This window comes from Temnothorax americanus, unplaced genomic scaffold, assembly GCF_048541705.1.
Source record: "Temnothorax americanus isolate GAGA-0224 unplaced genomic scaffold, ASM4854170v1 Scaffold38, whole genome shotgun sequence".
Lineage (NCBI taxonomy): Eukaryota > Metazoa > Arthropoda > Insecta > Hymenoptera > Formicidae > Temnothorax > Temnothorax americanus.
Window position 1 is genome coordinate 68,840 of NW_027509526.1, and position 17,895 is coordinate 86,734.

General features: G+C 40.1%; 2 protein-coding genes and 1 long non-coding RNA gene across 11 annotated transcripts in view; all 3 read right to left on the reverse strand.

The window, feature by feature from the left end:
- LOC143902061 (B9 domain-containing protein 2-like) overlaps positions 1-17,895 on the reverse strand; it is a 150,681-nt gene that overhangs the window by 33,038 nt on the left and 99,748 nt on the right. The window lies entirely within an intron of this gene.
- LOC143902162 (uncharacterized) lies at positions 7,421-10,020 on the reverse strand. The gene is made up of 2 exons (XR_013258276.1): positions 9,053-10,020; positions 7,421-8,873 (listed from the first exon to the last, which is right to left on the reverse strand). It is a non-coding gene; the product is annotated as an uncharacterized LOC143902162 (long non-coding RNA).
- Positions 14,870-16,467, reverse strand: LOC143902093 (uncharacterized). Its single transcript, XM_077414803.1, has 2 exons — positions 16,453-16,467; positions 14,870-16,282 (listed from the first exon to the last, which is right to left on the reverse strand). Exons 1-2 carry the CDS (start codon positions 16,465-16,467, stop codon positions 14,870-14,872), a joined length of 1,428 nt encoding a protein of 475 aa, XP_077270929.1.

The following is a 17,895-nucleotide window of genomic DNA, read 5'->3' on the forward strand; positions in this document are numbered from 1 at the left end:
GTAGTTAGATGCATGTATTGTTTAGTCTCATTACTCGTTGTACATAATATTCTTGCGTACCTAGTCTTAAGTATTTCGGTGACTCGCGCGAAACGTCGGCGGATCGCGATCAACGCGGAATCGATAATCGCGCGACTCACCAATCGGTGCTGCCCTCGCTCACCCCACGAGGGCACCCGCCTGAAGAACAAGTACTCGCTCGCGTCACTGTTCCAGCGCCGCGAGCCCTCAGCACTCATCGTTACGCCGGCTCATCGTTACGACGTCTGATCGTTACGACGTCTCGGAGCACGGAGAGATTAACGGAGCACAGATAGAGTATCGGAGCAGAGAGACTTGTGCTAATATTCGGAGTCGCGAGATCATCTGCTCGCTCCCGGATAGTGCGATCGCCCACTTTCTCGGCTTGTCTGTGTGCTGCCTTTACTTGCTTCCTCCTGCTTGCTTGCTGCCTGCCTTAAATTACTGCTGCCTGCCTCGCTTTCGCCTTGCTTGCTGCCCTGCCTGCGTTGCTGCACGAGCCCGATCGCGACCGAGACGAGACCGCCAGGAGTCGACGGCACAACGAACGGTGAGTCGCATTTGTTTAACTTAATTTTCGCTTTGGGGAGACTTTACACATCCCCCCTGGTCCTTCGAGCTTCGCTTTATCGCAAATCCGGGTACGGCTCTACCGCCCCCCGAGCAGCACTTATATAACTAACTTACTTACAACTGTACAACTGTACAAATAAACAACTTAAGATTAACGCCCTTATATAACTAACGCACTATAACAGTAAACTACTTACAGCTAACGTACTCAAAGTCAGTCCACCGACCGACTACTTAACATCTAGACTGACCTCAATATAAAGATAAGAAGAGAACAGCAAGTAGATACGTTCAGTCAGATTCAGATGTCAGCAGATATAATCGAAGAAGACTTAAATGATACTAACGACGATGCAGATGTTATGCTGTCAGGGAGCGAGTGCCAGAAATAAATTGCAGAGATATGAAATGAGTTCTTGTATGTTACTGTTTTATGGGCAGAAATGTGGAAGGCCTGAGTAGAGGCGGTCAGACGCTCGGATCTCCTCAGCAGTGGGTCAGGTACGGTGAAAAGCTCACGAAGGTAAGAAGGTGATCGCATATGGAGGATCCGATACATCTGGCAGCCCATGAAGTAGAGTTTCCTATTTTCGACACGAAGCCAGCCCAATTTACGCTTGTACGGTGTTATGTGCTCATCACGCCTGAGATTATATATGAATCGAATACTGCAATTTACTAGTCTCTGTAATTTAATATTTAACTCGTCGGTCATGCTATGATAAGCTAGACAGCAATAATCAATGTGAGGCAATATTAGGGTAACAACTAGTTTTATCTTAAGCGCGATCGAGAGAGAATTTTTGTTGAATTTGAGACTATACAGTGCGTGATGGACCTTTTGAGAGACGTGGATGACATACTTCTTCCAGGAAAGATTTGACGTAAGGATGACACCAAGGTTCCTGACTTCACTCACAAAAGGTATCGGCGTGTTGTCTACCACCACAGGCTGTAAGAGGTTTAGATCGATGGTTCCAATGTGAGCTCGACTACCAAATATAATGATCTTAGATTTGTTCGGATTGAGTTTTAGACCGTTTACACCAGCATAGTCAAAAATGACCCTGGCATCCCTAGTAATCAATTTGAGACCACGATTTATGTCGGCCGGTGGACATGAAAGATAAGCCTGAACGTCATCAGCAAAAAGCATATGACAGGTGTATAACAAAGCACGCGCTATATCATTGATATATAAGGAAAACAACGGAGGACCGAGCACTGAGCCCTGTGGTACTCCAGATGATGTGAACAGCCACTCTGACATGTTTCCAACATCATCCACCACAGCCTGAGATCGGCCAGTAAGGTAAGAAAAGAACTACATTATAGCCTCGTCAGAGAACCCAACCTCTTTCAGCTTTAAGTAAAGCAGAGGATGTGGGACAGTGTCGAATGCCTTGCTGAAATCGTATCATTATGGTTATATGTCCATTATCAATCGCGCGCCTGATATCGTCACAGACCCTCAGGAAGGCAGACTGAGTGTTGTGACCCAAACGGTAAGCAGACTGTCTGAAATTTAATAGATCGAATTCGTCTAAATACTGTGTGATCTGCAGAGCAACAATTTTCTCGAAAATCTTCGACAATTCAGGCAAATTTGTAATTGGTCTCGTGTCAGACGGAGACTGTGGGTTTCGAATTTTCGAATGTGGGCGAATTAGTGCCCGCTTCCATTTTAACGGGAACGTGAAAGTCTCCAACGATCGGTTGAGCAGCGCCGTAAGCACTGAAGAAATCACTGGCCAAGCAATACGTAGAATAAACAACGGAATGCCGTCCGAACCTGACGCATACGAGTGCAGAGGTGCAGTTATCAGAAGCCTATACATATCGCACGGAAGCACGGCAGAGAATATGAATTGCGGTCGTAGTGTTGGTCGAGGAATCTGGGCCATGGCGGCGACACATTTAGCCCGTGAGCATGGCAGCTGAGCCCTAGAGACTGACGCAAAGTATACATTCAGCTGATTAGGTGTAAAAAAATGTAGTGGAGAGATTTGTGTCTGCTTTACCAGACCCAGTCGCGCGAGTTCTCTCCATAGTTTAGCCGAGTCGGTGATTCTGACAAGCGAATTAAAGTGAAATTCACTCTTGGCCTGCTTGATATCAACGTTAAGTTGATTCCTGAAGTGTCTGTAGGCAGAGTAGTCCAGTAAACAGTCCGATTGCTTAGCCTGTTTGTACATTTTATTTCGAGTGTTCAGACGTGTTTTGAGATCATCAGAAAGCCACCGCGCCGGTGGCCTCCTCACCGCAATCACACGCGCAGGGGCATGAACATCGAGTGCTTCAGTCATGGCATCCGACAACGCACCGCAGAGTTCATCGACACAGTAACCTCCATCTGCATCAGTGATGGCTTGAATACGCTCAAGGTACCTAGGACTGTTCATGATAGACCTGAGACAATCACGGAACTCATCAGCATCAATATCTTTAAAGTTACGTCTTCTAATAAAGCGTTTGGAATCAAACTCAGTGCCAAGTCAGAGCATCACCTCTACCAGATCATGACCGGCAATAAACGGACCATCAGACTTGGTCAGTTTTAGGATCTTGTCACTATTATCCACGGCCAATACATCAAGCCATGAGTCTGCCGTGGCTGTATGATACGTTGCTCCGGTATTTACAATGTTCATCGAAGTACTGGACATTAGATCACGCAAGCAGTTGATCTCGAAATTGGTCGACAAGAGGTTGCAGTTAAAGTCACCACCGATTATGATATTTCTGTAGATATGTGAAGCACTTGTCAGTGTGTCAAAGAACTCATGTGGGAGAATGCCCTTGGGTCTTCTATAGACCGATGCGAACAGTATTGACTCGTCGCTGGGCAGACGAATCTCAACAATCAAATATTCAGGAGAGTTAAAGTCAACTCTTGAAGAAACAGCGACAATCTTAGTCTTCAATGAGTCGTGAATGAAGCAGGCAACGTCTCCACCTCGCCTACCCTCGCGATCATGACGAATCAAGAAATAGCCATCCAAGGCCACAAGTGCATCGGGAACCTCAGAGTGCAGCCAGGTTTCAGATACCGAAATAACATGAAAAAAGTTGGTAGCAAAATGCATTCTAATAAAATCAATGTGTCCTCCAAGGGAATTGGCATTAAACTGCGCCACACAAAACCGAGACGATTTCACGAGTGATACTTCACGATTAGCAGAAGGCCTCATGTGGTGATTTCGGGCCGGTCAGTGTAATTTGGCCAGGTCCGGACTCGGAATCAATATTAATCGTGGGCTTGCCGTCTGAGAGTCTTACGCATATTCTTCCACGCTTTGTCCACACGTACTTGTAGGATTTTTCCTTTGCAACACGTCTAGTCGAGTTTAATAGATTATATGTGGCCTTGGGTAGCATTTCGTTTACATAAATTTTGCGATCCGAGTCGTTTCCGCATACATCACTCTGTTTGAGTACTCGCCTAGTACGCATCTTAGATATAACCTCATTACGGACAGCGCATGCAGTTAGTGTAACAGCAATTGAGCTCATATCGGCCGCACGCGAAGAACGATCCCGGTCTGCAGCCGGAAGTGCCCTCCGAACCATAGGTCTCACGTTTATGACATGACACATGAAATTTTTAATGTTAAGGGCCGCGAACACGTTATGTACCAAGCCAGCACCATATCAGCAATGCGCCCAAGATTGGTTAAGCTTGTCTGTTATCTCTCAATTGGTCCGCTGTTGATTGTCAATGAAAGCCCCCAATTTGTCACCCAGTCTCTGCAAAAGCTCGTTAGTCTTGGCTTGTGAGTTCAATTGAGTGCCGGAGTCGCTAGAAGAAGCCATATCCGCAAGGTCAAAAGATTGCGCGCTTTTTTGACTGTCAAAACTAAATGTCGGCGCGGTATTTTCCCCTTCAGGTGTAATAGGTGTAAAAGGTACTGAAGCAGACAGTGATCTGCAGGAAGTCTCTGCGTACCTGTTAAGAGAGTAAGGCTTAATGCAACCTGGATAAAACGTCTTCCCGCACTCACACTCAATCGATATGGTCGCGATTGGCTTTTTGCACCTAGTGCAAGCACGCTGCATTCCCGTCAGTCAGGGAAGCTGTATAAGCAGCAAGAGATGATTTCTGGTTCGTAGTTGTATAGATCAAATTTGTATAGATCCGCAAACACGGCACGACACACTGTAGCCAATCAGCACTCAGAGACAGCACTCAATGAGATACAATAAGCGTTACTCGTCACAAAATCATGCATCAGCCAATCGGCAGTCACTCAGGTAACACGCGGCAGCCAATCAGAGATCTTAGTAAAAGACGGTTCACATCGATCCGCAAGCACCGCGCTGCGCATAGATCACACAGTATGTCGCAGCGACAGACACAGGGCAGCCAACCAACAGTCTCCTCGATATCATATGCTCGGAAAGCAGCGTGAAGATGATAGATCAGCAACTACAGGCGCATGCGCAGCCGAGATAAGCGTCTTCCACAGGAATATCCAGTAGTTAGGTTAGACCGATGCAATGATACACGCAACAGAAATGCTCCAAATTCAGCAGCAAGCACAAGAGAAATAATAGTTGTGCGTAACAAGCAGTAAAAACATGCTAAGTACCTGCAACAAAATGGCCCGAAGGCAACTCAGGGCAGAAAATATATTCACTTAAAGCAGGAGCAAAGAGAACCAACACACAACATTACTTACGGGAGAGAGTAAGAAAGTACGAGAGAGAGAGAGAGAGAGAGAGAGAGAGAGAGAGAGAGAAAGAGAGATGGAGAAGTGGAAAGAGAAGTAAGGAAGACCATTTGGAAGGAAAGAAATGCCTGAAGGGGTGGTTAGAGAAGAAAAGGATGGAGAAGAGAGAGGGAAAAAGAGGAATTAAGAAAACTAAAAGACGAAAAAAAAATTTGGAACTACATAAACAGTCGAAGAAAGAAGAAAGAATGGAAAGAGAATAATATTCCAAAAGAAAACTGGAGAAGTTACTTCATGGAGTTGTTAGGTGGGACCGCGATGGAAGTAAGGGAAGAGGCGTTGGAGGTGCGTGACATGGGAACAGAAAAAAGAAATGAGGAACAGGTTCAAGATACAGATAGAAAGTTGCAAGAAGAGGAGATAGTGAAGGCAGGCAGGAACATGAAGTTAGGCAAAGCTGCAGGTGTCGATGGAATCTCAATGGAAACATGGCGGTATGGTGACGCAGCAGTAAGAATAGGTCTAACTGATCTGTTAAAGCTTATTTGGAAGGAAGGTAAAATTCCGACCGACTCACAGTGGGCCAAAACGGCAATCTAGCTGGACAAAAGTAGTAATTTTGTTTTCATCGTTAAACAAATGTTCTCAAGTGTTCTAAAATAGAAAGTAAACATGTACAAAGTATATCAGTTTAATTTGATAACATTTAATATACAGGGTGTTCGTTAAAAACCATCCACTAACTACATAGCGCTATTCCTTATCAAAGTCGTAATCTTTAATTAGGTAAAAACTTAACAAACGTTTTGGCCTGCCATTTTTAAACTATTCTCATTGTGTGTCAGTGTGTTAAATTAAGCAAATTACATATATCAAAAAATTATAATTATAACAGCAGTACATGTATTGATCGCAATATGATTTTCAAATTAAAACAAATAATAAAATAATTAAAAATTATAAAATAATAAAATACAATGCAATTGTAGTTCGCCAGTACGATAATAAAACTAAGACGTATGAATCGGCCTAACTGGCAATAAATAATTTATCATCGTGACGATTCGACCATTGGTTTTGGTCCGATTAATCGTCAAGACGTTTATAATCTTTGATACTTATATATATAAGCATCTCATTTTTAAATAATTTAAATTAAATTAAATTAATAATTTTAATCGCAATAAATTTAATAATTTAATTTAATTTAAATTATTTAAAAAATGAGATGTTTATATATATAAGTATCAAAGATTATAAACGTGCGTCTTGACGATTAATTGGACCAAAACCAATGGTCGAATCGTCACGATGATAAATTATTTATTGCCAGTTAGGCCGATTCATACGTCTTAGTTTTAATAAAATACAAAATAAAAAATAATTAATCGAAAACTACAAATAAACAAAAACAAATTAAAATACTAAATAATTTTATTTTAGTATTAAACTGAAATAAACTAAAATAATAAAATTAAAAATAATAAATCAAAATAATAAAAATCTTTCAGTTAACAAATAAAATAAAAATTAAAATCTTAATTACTACTGTTACTTTCATTAAAGTATTCACTATCGCAACTATCGCACGATTCTGTATCAGCTTCCGAAACATTTAAATTAAATTCTGGTTCTTTTAAAAGTTTCAACACAGCTTCGTCTAAATATCCAGATTTTCGTGGTGGATGATGTCTATATGATGAAATTACTGGATCCGATGAAATAAGTAGTATATGAATTAAATCCTCCATAGTTTTATCTCGAGATATTTTTCGAGTATGTCCTTCTCTATATCGTCTGCAATTTTTATTACGTGCTTCTTGTACTTCTTCGGACAGCATGCCAATCGGAAGAATAGCGTTTTTAATTATATCTGCCCCATGAATTAAAATTTTGTGCACACTGAGTGGCATATAAAACCATGGATATAATTTGACGTATAATTCTGCTGTTTCTCGAGTATATATTCCAAACGCTTCAGGATTTACTGCGTATCCACTAGACATTGTTCTTAAAATTACTGAGAATCGTAATATAAGTTCTTCATCAATTCCAGTAATTTCAGCGGCTAAATCTGGTTTTTCAAAAAAACGACGTGATGTATTGCCATCATTGGTAGTACCAGCTGAAGGTTTTGGTATGTCTACTAACAGACCCATTTCAGAATATAAACGATCTTGAATTTGTTTTTTACGCAGTTCTACCTCCTTTTTTTCATTTCCTCTAACTTGCCATTTTTTAATATCTAAACGATAAGCAATGTGCAAGAGACATTCAAAACACCAAATCCAAGCATGCAAAGTCGACAATCCAAAACTGAACGTTGTAATATCAACATTAACTACTGATGCTTTCTCAATATCGTTCATCATTTTTGAAGTAGCTCCGCAAACATAACATTTTTGTGACGATACATTTGTTAATGCATTACAGATTTTCCCATCTACCATTGTCAGCAATAATACAGATTTTATTGCGAATTCTTTTTCTTCAATTTTAATAATAGTTGGAACAAGTGACTGAAGTTGTTCTTCAATAATTGCTATTTCTTGTTTTATTAACTCAGTCGATTCTTTTTTAAAAATTAATTTAATTGGTCGACGGTATTTTGTTGATCCTGGTCGTGGGTTATTCCATAAAATTAATTTTGCATTTTCTCCTTCGGCAAATAATTGTAGCGGCACTAAAGATATTATAAATAAGTTCTCATCAACTTTTTGTTCTGCAACTGAGGAACATTTTTGCTTGTAAATGCTATGACCTGAGCTACCGTCACATCCCCATTTAAATAATATTTTTATTGATTGAGGCGTTTGACATTGTAAAAGAATCTCTTGTTGTACCATAATAATGCGCCGAATAGTATGATCCAAAAGCGATTGTAATTTAATTTCTGCCTGTATATCAGTTATTATAATATTTTCCGGATAACACTGTTTTTTTGCTTGTTTAATAACATGGTACGAAGGATAAATATCAGCATATCGTTTCTTAGCACCAGACCGGACTAAAGCATACGTATGTTTTGTGTAATTCCCATCAATAAAGAAAGCTAATGCTTCGTCTGGAGTATATTTTACGGGCTCTTGTTTTGGTGATTTATAAGCTTTTTTAATTTTTGTTCCTTTTTTGGTGACGCAATTAACTCCATTACCATTTCTGCTGCATCTCTACGTCCAGCAGTTCGCAAACTATATTGTGTTGCAAAACATAATTCCTCCGTACAAGTTTTCTGAGTTAATATTTCGACTCATCTTTTCTTGGTCTTATTACTGCATTCACTGAACAATTTTTTTCGTCGACCCATTTTAGATGTTGAAGACGTTGATGTAGGCAAAGATGCTAATGAAAAATTAATTTCTTTGTCTAACCAGTCACTATTTTTATTTAAAAAATAGTGTAGTGTACGGTTACTGACATTCCATTTGCTTTGTATTTTATAATTTAAATCTGTAATTGTAGATGTAATAGTTTTGACAAAATTTTCCGGGCAATTTTCATCTCCAACATCGCTAGTAATAAAGTTTAATAAGGCTGTTGTACGATCTGAATTATTTGCACATTGATGCCAAGCTTCGAAAAGACGACGTCTTGTTATTGTATACATGCCTAAGAAAAATAAAATTGAATAAATTTAATATTTAATTTATAAAATTTTATATAATTTATTTCCGATTTTTAATTATATATTTAAATTTAATTTTTTCTTTTTACAATAGAACAAATTATAAGAGAACTATAATTTGGAATATGATAAACTATAACTCAAATTTCTTTAGATACATTACTTTTCTATTTAAATTGGTTATCGTTCGTCACATCAAATGTAATCATATAATTAAATATAACAATTATAAATGATATCACTTCTCCTCTATGTCCCAGTAGCTTATAATAAAAATATTGGATTTTTTAATAATATAAATATATATCAAAGACTATAATTTTTTGGTCCTTTTTAAGTATATCCCGGTTAAATCTGCAAATCACACATACAACAAGTAAAACATGTAAATGTCATAGTCATATTGAGTGAAAAACGAATATAATAGAAAATAGAAAGTACCTTGGTTAAAGTCACATATCAGATAATACCAAAGTCATAAAGCCTTCCTGGTTTAATGTAATGATTCGAATTATCATAGTGCAAGTCTCATGTTGGAGTACTTAAGCAAGGTAACAAGCAACCACCGTGGTTCCAAACGAGCAACTGGCGAACGGAGAGATAGCTAATCAAAACAACGATGTACGATAAACAATATTAACAATAACAACGATGACACTAATTCGCAAGTGATAAACGGACATAAAAAAGTCATGTGAAAGAGAAAGGTAATAAATAAAAGTTATAATAAAGAAATATGGAAATAAATAAATTGTGAGAAAAATAAAGACATAAAGAAGTGAAATGAATAAGGCATGTCGAAATAAATAAAATGTAAAATAAATAACTATAGATAACCATAGATGTCAAGATCAAGAGAGACGGTAGTCTCGCCAAGTACACGCGCAGCGCGAGACCGTCTCGTGTATCTTTACGCAAACGGTCGAGTTGCGAGTTCTAAAAAACGCTGTATCTATGAGAGCGGCACTTAGTGGCAGCTAGTTTTCACGGATAAAACTCAGAAATGTCTAAGGAATAATATGCTGGTAAAATGACGGCAGCAATCCGCAGCGTTTTTTTTTTGTAGACCTTTCTAAGTTTCATACTTTGAAAATTTTATAATTAAAAATCGGCAATGTTTGACTTAAAATACCGCTATTATTAAAAAACTATTATTAAAATTTGTTAATAAAATTTAAAAATATATACCTTTCTCTATATTTATCTAATTTGAAGTTTTAATATTCTTCAATACAAGCAGAATACTTCTTTCTTTCTCAAGCGCTGCTAAAGTAATGATTTAACGTTTTGCGAGATGACATTTATACGACGTATTCAAATGATTGTTATAACACAACTACAAGTGTAAATGGTAAATATTTTGTAGAAAATGAATTATCAGATATATTTCTTAAAAATATAATCGTTTATTTTAAGAAATATTAATCTTCGAAAATCGACTTTTGTCCAGCTAGATTGCCGTTTTGGCCCACTGTGCGACTGGCAAACAAGTATAGTTCTCCCCTTATATAAAAGGGGGGATAAAGAGAAAACAGACAACTATCGAGGGATCTCTTTGCTGTGCACTGCATACAAGGTATATGCGAAAATTCTAAAGAACAGATTGGAGGAATCAATAAGGAGGAAAGGAATGATACTTGACAGCCAAGCCGGCTTTAGGAAAGGGAGGTCTACGATGGACACGACATATTTATCTTGAACCATATAGTGCAAAGGGAGAAGGAGAAAGGTATGGCAATTGGGAAAGACAAGATTTTCGCAATATTTGTGAATCTAAGGGCAGCATTCGACAACGTTGACAAATAAATTTTATGAAAAGTAATGGAAGAGAAAGGAGTGGAATGCAGTTTAATAAACAGGATGAAAGAAATTCACAAAAAGACGGAGGTGACAATAAGGACGAAGGATGGGTTCACAAGGTGCTTCAAGACGAAGAAAGGTGTAAGGCAGGGCTGTGTGATGAGTCCCACCCTATTCAATTTATACATTGTAGACATTGATAAAGCTTTAGAAAAGCGTGGCATAGGAGGAGTAGAGCTTGGAGGAGTGAGAGTGTGGTCATTAGCATACGCGGATGATATGGTTTTGGTAGCGAAAAATAGAGAGACTTTACCAGATATGATGAGCATATTAAAAAGATTTTTAAAAGGAAGAAAACTAGAATTAAGTACAAAAAAACTAAAGTGTTAGTATTTAATAGTAAATGTAAAAAAGGCAGGAAGACATGAAAATGAGGCGATAAAATAATAGAGGAAGTAAAAATGTTTTAATATCTAGGTTTCACGTTTAATAGGAAAGGTAATTATGTCGATCATATAAAAGAACTAAAAAGGAAAGGAAGGATTGCTGAAAATAGGGTCTAGGGTTTAGGAGAAAGATTATGTAAAAATGATTTTAATAGGAGATGAACGCTTTTTAAGTACCTAGTGAAAAGTGTGATGGAATACGGGGTAGAGGTATGGGGTTGGAGTGAAAAAAAGGAGTTGGAAAAAATCATGTTGGATTATGTAAGATGGGTATTTAGACTAGATTTTTGCACACCGAGGTATGTAATACTAAGAGAACTAGGATTAAAAAAACTAAAAATTTGTTGGGGTATAAGAGCCATGAGGTACGAGAAAAGAAGCAGAGAGAAAAAAGACGGAAGTTTAGTAAAGGCATGTTGGGATAAAAAAGACATAATGGATAAAAAGAAAAAAGATTTATATAATTTGGAACAAAAAATATTTTATAATAACTAATAACAATAGTTGGAGCTCTGAAGTAATAAAAGAATTAAATAATGAAGTTAAAAATATACTGAAGGCTTAATAAGAATAAGGGAACAGGACATTCAAGGGCAAATAATAAACAGTAAAATAGTAGAGGCAGGGTATAATACAAGGTACAAAGAGATAGAGGCGAGGAACAAAACACCGAGTTATTTATTAAAAACGAACTTGGATAAAGTAAAAACAGGAAATGAGATTAGAGCAATATTAAAATTAAGGTGCGGCAATTTAGAGGACACAAATAAATATTGGCTTGACGAAGAAGATACGAAGTGTAGATTCTGCAAGTCAGGTAGGGACAACTTAGAACATTATATAAGCGAGTGCAATATCACAAGTATGTGGTTTGAGAATCTAGGTAGGAATAACAAAGAGATATTAATGAACATATGCAATTTCAAATTTAGAATGAAAAAAGGCAAGGTGTTAAATAGATTATGGAAAAGGAGAGAGGAATACTATAAAAAAATAGGATAAAAAAAAAAGAGAAAAGAGGAAGAGATAAGTTAAGAAGGAGCATGAGTAGGGACAGTAATGGAAACAGCTTTAGAGCGGTTGTAAATAATAATGTATAGCTGCGGATATGTAAGGAAGAAAGATGGATGATGTGTGGATGGATGTGCGTTTTAAGTTTTGAGTAAGAATTGTAAACCAATTCCTTTCTTGGCGTATAGCTGAAATAATGACGTATATACATATATACATAAATAATTTTATATGTAATACATAATATACACACAATATTTATGTTTTAGGTGTTAGATGACATTTTTCAAAAGCAACATTGGATAAAACCATTATCTGTAGCAGGATCGAATATTAAAGACTCTAAACATGCACCATTAACTGACAGCAATAATGAAAATAAATCACCATTTAGTAAATAACTATACAAAATATTTCTTTATGTACGCGCCCGAGTTGTGATGGGTGCGGGAATTACGTAACAATTTTATGCTTGATATGCTTTATTTAGTTATACTTGCACAAAATATAAATTTCTTATGACGAGCGCGAACAAACGTGTCTTCTCTTCGCCCGCCATCTTACTTCACTCTACTCTGCGACATCTCTACGCACAGCCACCTACTAACATATCGCCCGCCTTGAAAGACCTGGCTTTCAACGAGATATTACAAGTATTTGTACTCTCAGGACTTATGCTAATCTTATTGCTACGCGTAAATACAAACAAATAGGAGTTTATACATCAATAGGTAAAATACAGAGTTTCGCTACAGTACGTTGCACTATGCCTTTCGCAGTCTTTACACTTACGACTCTGACTTTTCCATCACTGCCTTCGTGGCATTCAGTTACACGCCCTAATATCCATTGCATTGAGGGCGCATTATCATCTCGCAATAGCACCAATGTGCCTACCTTGATCGGGGAAACTTGATCTTCGCGATTTCATTTGAATCTCTGTTGGAGATTAGACAAATATTCTGTGGACCAACGAGTCCATTACGTTTAAACTAATTTAGTGAGATATTGGAAACGCGTAAGACGATTGGAAGGAGTTTCAACAAAGTTCTGCTGTGGTATGGCGTTAAGAGGTTCCCCGATCAGAAAATGTCCTGGGGTTAACGCACGCAGATTTGTTGGATCGCTCGAAATCGAAGTAAGCGGTCGCGAGTTCAATACCGACTCTATTTGAGTAAGAATAGTGTACATCTCCTCAAACGTTAATAGAGCTTCGCCGAGTACGCGCCGCATATGCGCTTTGATAGATTTTATACCGGCCTCCCACAAGCCGCCCATATGGGGAGAGTATGGAGGAATGAAATGCCACTGTATGGCGTGATCTGAACAATGTCGCTCGATAACTTCTTGATGATCGGACGTCGTGATTAGATCGTAAAACTCCGCTAACTCGTTTTTAGCGCCCTTAAAATTACTACCGTTGTCGGAATAAATATGCGCACACTTGCCGCGCCGCGCAATAAATCGCTTAAGTGCATTAAGAAATGCCGGAGTGCTTAAATCGGAAACTAATTCGATATGTATTGTTTTGATAGACATACACACGAAAACACAGACGTACGCTTTACAAGTTTTGTTACGCAAAAGTTTTAAGCTGAACGGGCCGCCGTAATCAACGCTTACGTTCACAAACGCGCGAGTATACGTTACGCGATGTGCCGGTAACTCACCCATAAGGTGTCGTGCAGCATACGGTCTGGCTCTGAAGCAAATAATATATTTATGCAAAATCCTTCTAATAGTTGACCTAGCAGATAAGATCCAATAAAATTCTTGTAATGTAGAAAGTAAAGCCTGTGCATCGAGATGCAAATTTCTACAGTGCTCATCGCGAATGATAAGATGGGTGACGTGATGATTAGAAGGCAAGACAATTGGGTGCTGACGCGAATACTCGATTTGTGCGTTCCTCAATCGTCCTCCCACTCGGGGAGGACGATTCCTTCCTTGTCCAGAAAGGGATGCAGTGTCAGTAAACGACTGTCATGTCGAACACGTTGCTCGATATTTAGATCGTGGATTTCACGTGGAAAACAATGTGCTTGTACCAATTTAATGATCAGCCGCATCGCTTGATCCAGTTCGTTGACGCTCAATGGTCGTATCTGTCGCGTAGTACCTGATTTGATTGGTTCTTTCCAACGTAAGCAATATGCAATAACTCGCCTTAGTCTAGAAAAAGAGGAAAACCGACTGAGTATATCGTTATCTTCTAAGATTTGCGTGAACGTGGTGCTGGATGCTTTGGTCTCCGGAATCTCGCCGATTACCGGGGGAATCGTTTCGTGAAGATGCTCCGCATGATCGTACAACCACTCAGGTCCTTTCCACTAGAGACGGAGATGCTTTAGTTGATTTGGGTTCACCCCACGGGAGATAACGTCCGCTGGATTGTCCTCTGATTTTACATGATGCCACATGTCTTTTTCTGTTAATTGATGGATCTCCGTGATCCGATTGGCAACGAAGGTTTTGCGTTGATAAAGTTCGCCGTATATCCATGCTAGAACAATTTCTGAATCGCACCAATAAAAGCGAGCTTGAATGCTTAATGATAGCGTATCCATTACTAGCTTAACCAGTTTTGCTAGCAGAAGAGCTGCGAGGAGTTCCAGTCGAGGAACACAGATTGTTTTCAATGGCGCGACCTTTGACTTCGCGCATAAGAGCCAAATTGTAATCCTTCCTTGATTATCGATCAATCGTAAGTATACGCAAGCCCCTTAGGCTGATTCCGATGTATCGAAGAACTGATGAAGTTCAATGCGCACGGGGTTTCCGTAGACAACCACGCGCGAGATAGAGATGTCGTTGATTGCAAGAAGCTGTTCGAGATAGTTGAGCCACTCAGAATGTAGGCTGCTAGGGAATGATTCGTCCCATGTAAGATTTAACTGCCACATGCGTTGGAGCAAGATCTTCGCAGTTATAGTGACTGGCCCTACTAATCCTAATGGATCGAAGATCTGAGACGCGACCGATAGTATTTTGCGCTTTGTGGCGCGACCCTTTGTGTTTCTGAAGATCACGCGATATTGTAGTGTGTCCTTGCGGGAAACCCACGAAAGACCGAGAGTTTTCACTTCGTCCCCAATGTTTAATAGTTGCAGAATCTCGTCTGCACTGGATGAGAGGAGAGTCGGTTCGTTAGAGTTCCATTTGGCCAACGTGAAACCTGCTGATCCCAATATTTCAATGAGATCTGTCTTCAGGGATCGAAGTGCGTTTATGTCATCATCGCCGGTGAGGAGATCATCTACGCAGAAATCCTCCAATATGACTTTACTCGCAATCGGATGAGATTGTTTCGCATCATGAGCTGCTTGCTGCATAAATCGAATTGCTAAGAATGCTGAGGCTGCTTCGCCATATGTAACTGTATTTAGTGAGTAATCCAGTAATGGTAAACTGCTGGCTGGTCTCCACACGATTCGCTGCAAATTTCTCTGCTCCTCGATAATCTCGACTTGTCTGTACATCTTCACGATGTCAGTTGTTAGTACAAATTGGTGTTGTCGGAATCGCAGCACAATTACAAATAACGTTGGCTGGATCATGGGTCCGACTTGCAAAATGTCATTAAAAGACTTTCCTGAAGTTGTCTTGGCAGAAGCGTTGAAGACTACCCGAAGCTTATTCTGTCCGTTAACTTGGGTAACTACGGCATGATGTGGGATGTAATACACCGGCGAGGAGTTAATTGTTGTATAGTTTACGACGGTCATGTGACCCAATGATTCGTAATCCTGCATAAACTTGACGTAAGCTGCCTTGAGCTCAGGATCGCGTTCTAGCTTCTGTTCGATTTTGTAGAATCGCTTCACTGCGGTACTACGTGATTCGCCCCACTCGCTGGGGTCCCCTCTGAATGGTAGACTGACTATAAACCGTCTACTTGCGTCCCGTTTGTAGGTCTGCAGAAAGTGGAGTTCGCACGATTCGTCGCTCTTTGATCGCACCGGCGCCCGGTCGATCTCTTCTATCGTCCAAAACTTTTCGACCTGCTTTTGAAGTGCCGCGTCTGCTGTAATGTAACTGATTGATGCAGGCAATTGAGTGACTGGAGTAATGTCACCAACGGCTATCCATCCAAGATGCGTCTTCTGGAGGACTGGCTGATTGCGGCCTAGTTTTATCTGGCCAATGCAAAGAAGATCCCAAAATATGCTTGCTCCTAATATCACGTCAACCCTACCTGGAATGTGAAACGTGCTGTCAGCAAGATTTATATGTATGTATGTATGTATGCTGTTTATTGCCTTTCCCCGTAGGGTTTACAAGGCGTTTTTAATTATGAGGAACGTACCCAAACCTCGTACATTTACTTTCCCCTGTGCCTGGCCATATGCGACCTTACAAAAATATTTACCCCCCTCCCCTCCCCTCTTCATCCCTCTTCTTCTTCCTCCGCTTCTGCCGTCAATTCTTCCTTCCTTCCTTCCACCTCCATCCTTCCTGTCTACTCCTCCCTATTTGGCCTGCTTCCTCTCTCGTCCCTCCTCCTTCTCCTCCTCTGGGCTCAAGAGAAGCTTCTCCTCCATCCCTCTCGCAATTTCTTCCTCCGCCGATCTCCCTGTGCACTTGTGCACCTCCCTTCTCCCTTCTTCTCTCTCCCTAACCCTCCTTTCCACCGACTTATCCTCGTGTATCTTGACTCCTATGGAGTTCCCTGCCCTTCTCCTCGCCTCCAAAACCCGCCTCTTCTCCTCCTTGTCTCCTAACTTTACCAAAATTGTTAGCCAAATCCCTCTCTGCCCCACCACTATCACCTCTCTTACCTTCACCTTCACCTTCAGCCCTTCTGCGAAAAGCTCCTTCACTTTCTCCCAGTTGTTCTCCTTACCTTCCCATTTCTCTTTCTCCACTCTTATAATTATATTCCTCTTTCTGAAATCGTCCTCGTTCCTTTTACCCTCACCTGCCCACCATTTCTTTTTTCCCGCCATACTCTCCTCGCTGTCCTCCCTCTTCCTTTTGCCTCCACTTTGCTCCAGCCTTTCTATCTTTCTCTCCAGCCTCCTTACCTTCCCCTCCAGCTCCTCCATTCTCTCGTCCTTTTTTCTGTCTTCCTCCTTCTTTTCCCTCAGCATCTTCCTTAACTTCTCCTCTACAATCCCTTCCACTGCCTCCACTATCATTCTCCCTTCACGCTCCATCCTGCCAGCTCTAAAACAGACCAATTACTCACTTCTCCTTTTCTCTACTTTCCTCTTCCTCCCCTCCCACTTATCCTTCTCCCCCATCTCCCCTTCCATCTTCCCCACTACCCTCCTTTAACTCCTCCAAATCCCCCTTTCCACTCATTCTCTCCCCTTCTAATTCTAGTATCCATTCCTCTCCTCCTCCTTCCTCGTCCAAAACCCATCCTACCGCTTCCTGCCAGCTTCTCTTTCCTGAATTCCATCTTCTACATTCTTCCCATACATGCTCCCACGTTTCCTCCTTATTCCCACACAACCTACACTTCTTTTTCTCCTCCGCTTCCCAGTATCTGCTCTCTCCTATCTCGTTCCCTAATCTGAATCTAGCCACCCTTCCCCATCTACTTTCTCCCCATCCCTTCTTCAAATATCCCGGGATACCCTCTCCCTTTATCCACTTATACCACTTATTATATTCTGATTTCCCGATCCTCTCCCATCTCTCTTTTCTCTGCGTCTTCCTATCCCCTTCAAACAATTTAAGAAACCATTCGTCTCCATCTCCTCTTATCTTTTCCACCTCTTTTAACCCCACACCTCTGTCTTCA